This window comes from Naegleria gruberi, assembly GCF_000004985.1.
Source record: "Naegleria gruberi genomic scaffold NAEGRscaffold_31, whole genome shotgun sequence".
NCBI lineage: Eukaryota > Heterolobosea > Eutetramitea > Acrasida > Naegleriidae > Naegleria > Naegleria gruberi.
The window spans coordinates 223,582-226,600 of NW_003163296.1; the positions used below are offsets into that span (position 1 = coordinate 223,582).

At 34.5% G+C, this 3,019-nt stretch overlaps 1 protein-coding gene across 1 annotated transcript in view; it reads left to right on the top strand.

Annotated features, from left to right (window-relative positions):
• Window positions 1–3,019, top strand: part of NAEGRDRAFT_80155 (uncharacterized protein) — a gene marked incomplete at both ends in the record, with an annotated part of 6,192 nt that overhangs the window by 910 nt on the left and 2,263 nt on the right. The window contains one exon of the mRNA XM_002675832.1: window positions 85–3,013. Within this exon, the coding sequence (XP_002675878.1) occupies window positions 85–3,013 (2,929 nt within the window). The remainder of the gene's footprint in view (window positions 1–84; window positions 3,014–3,019) is intronic.

Below are 3,019 nucleotides of genomic sequence, written 5' to 3' on the forward strand. Positions count from 1 at the left end.
TGTTGTTGAAAACATCTTCTTCATCATTATCACCAACTCTAAACAATAATTATTTAAATTCTATTGTTGTTAATAATAACCAAGGAGTTCAACTTGAAAATACCTTGGGTGAAAATTATTCTTCAACAAACTCTTCCTCCGCCACAAGAAAACAATCTGCTGGGATTGTACCATCCTCCCCTAAAGAAGCAAACAAACAGTTTCTGTCGCAAAGAAATAACATGTCTGTGAGTACAGCATCGAGCAATAATAACATGCTGATGAATCCTTCATCAGCATCACCAACCAAACAAAGTCCGCATCTTACCTCTTCACTTAAAACTAATGTTGGTTTTACGAGTATGCAGCCTCCTTCAAGCAGTTCATCAACAATTCCATCTTCCAATAGAAAGCTAGATATTCCCACGACGTCGAATAATGATAATTCAACAAACTCTTCCTCCCAACAACATAATCCAATTCCAACTACCTCTTCATCCAATCCAACATCTTCCCCTAAAATACCAGCCCTTGAATCTGAACCACCAACAGTCAAATTACCTTCAATTTATGCTGTTTTACTTAATGATAAGGATCCATACTTTAGTCAAGGCAAGGATCAAAATTCTGAAATTATTTATTTACGTCCTATTGCCAAGATGGTTGAAAATTCCAAGAAGAAACAATCATGCCATGCTCAATTTGGAAATAATATTGTCAAGAAGCAATCATCTCTAAGATCGAAAATTAGAGGTATTGTTGGTTCGAGGAGAATGGAAGAATTTAAAAAGCAAACAACAAGTGAGAGAGCTCAATCTAAAACATCAAGTTCAGCCGAAGAGAGTGATAAGAAGGATCAATCATCAGAAAACAATTTAACCGTTGATGTTAAAACATCTTCATCAGATTTCAATCTCGATATGAATGATGATAATATCATGGCTTTTGGTTCAAGCGAAGATTTTGGCCTTATGTATGACGACATGATGGGACTGGATGATCAAGACTTTATGAGTACATTGATGAGTGATGATAATTTGGGTTTATTGTCTGAACAGCCAAATTCCAACGTTTCAACACCATTACTAGATAGAGATTCCATGAGAAGATCTGGCTCTGCCATGAAACACGAAGTTTCACATACGTCCCTAAGTTCCTTCCTTAGTTCGCCTGCCACACCAATGGCCAGCTTACCAGTCAACCCTTCACAAACCAAGGAAGGTCAAATGGTTTCAAATCAAAGTAACTTTTGGGATAGTTCCATGAGCGGATCTCTTGATAATATTCCTGTTTCGAGTGGTAACTTTTTTATACCATCTGCTGCGAAAAACAGTTCATCATCTAATAGTATGAATGTTAGCAACAATAATATTAGTTCAAGCATGACAACTCCAAACGAAATGGTGAGAAAACAAGAAGTTTCCACGAGTAACAATATGGCACCAAGTCGAGGAGTCAATTCTCAAAATCCTGTTCCATCCAATCAAATGAGTAAACCTGCATCCAACAATTCAATGATGAATAATTTTAATACCTCTAATAACATGAATAATACCATGAATAATAACTTGAATATGAATACTATTAATAACAACATGAATTCATTGATGAATAACATGAATAATTCCATGAATAGCAATTCCATGATGGGAAATAACAAATCTATGAATAATAACATGAATAGTAATATGACTAATAATAATAATATGAGTACTATGAATAATAATAATAATCAACACATGGGCCTGAATCAGCAAATGGCAGGAATGCAGAATAACATGTTTGCTAACAATAATGGTATGAACAACAGTGTACAAAATGACTCTACCAGTAATTTTGATACCAACAATTTTTTCAATATCAGTACTGATACATTACTTCAAGGCATTCTTTATGCACAAAAGAGTGGAATTAATCTTGCATCTCTGTTTGCTCTCACTTTACAGCAACAACAAAATCAAGCTAGTTCCTACAACGAATCCACTAGTAATTTTGGTAATAGCTTTAAGAATAATAATCAATTCAATAACATGAACAATGGAAACATGTTCAATAATAACGTATTTTCCAACATGGGATCTGAAATGTTTCCAAATCAAAATCAAATAAGTCCATTCCCAAATAATCAACAACATAACCAATTCCAAAAGAATCAAGATAATACTTCTCAATTATTGCTCCAAAAATTACTTGATTCTAATAATCAACAACTCAACTCCAATGTACAGAACTCCTTCTCTTCTAGGCAACAACACCAAAATGATAACATGTTCAACATGAATAGCAATAATAATTTGAGCTCTCAAATTGATTCGCTAATGATGAACAAGAACAATAATAACATGTTAAACATGACTAATAATTCCCAAATGCTCTACAATCAATTGAACAATCAACAACAGGTAAAATTTAATCAAATTTCTTCTCCTCAAAACCAACAACTCAATTCCCCTCGCCAAAACAACAACCAACATAATCCTCTAATGAACCCATCCAATCATAATAATATCAATAGATTTGTCAAGACTGAATCGGATCTTAACCTTTCAATGAATTCTCAACCAAATTGGAAAGAATCATATGAGGAACCTGAAGTTGTTTCACTCAGTACACCAAGAGCTGTAGGAAGCAAGTCAGAGACTAAGCGAATCAAGATCAAACAAGATACAATTTCTTCACCTCCTCAACAACAACACCAACACACTTCTCCATCTCATGATGCTGGCAATGACTCTTCACACGACGAAGATGATGAGTCTGTCTCCTCAAATCCACAATCTCCTGACAAAAGTGGAAAGAAGAAGCGTAAGTCACATGTTACAGCCAGTCAGGTAGGAATTGTTGAATTGGAGAATAATGAAGGATTTGAATGTTCTTATTGTTTGAGAAAATTCAAGAGAAAATCTGATATCAAAGTCCACATTAGAAGACACACAGGAGAGAGACCTTATATTTGTGAAATTGATGGTTGTGGAAAGGCATTTACTACTGCAAGTAACCTCAGAAGACATAACAGGAATGTTCACACTAAAGAGTAAAA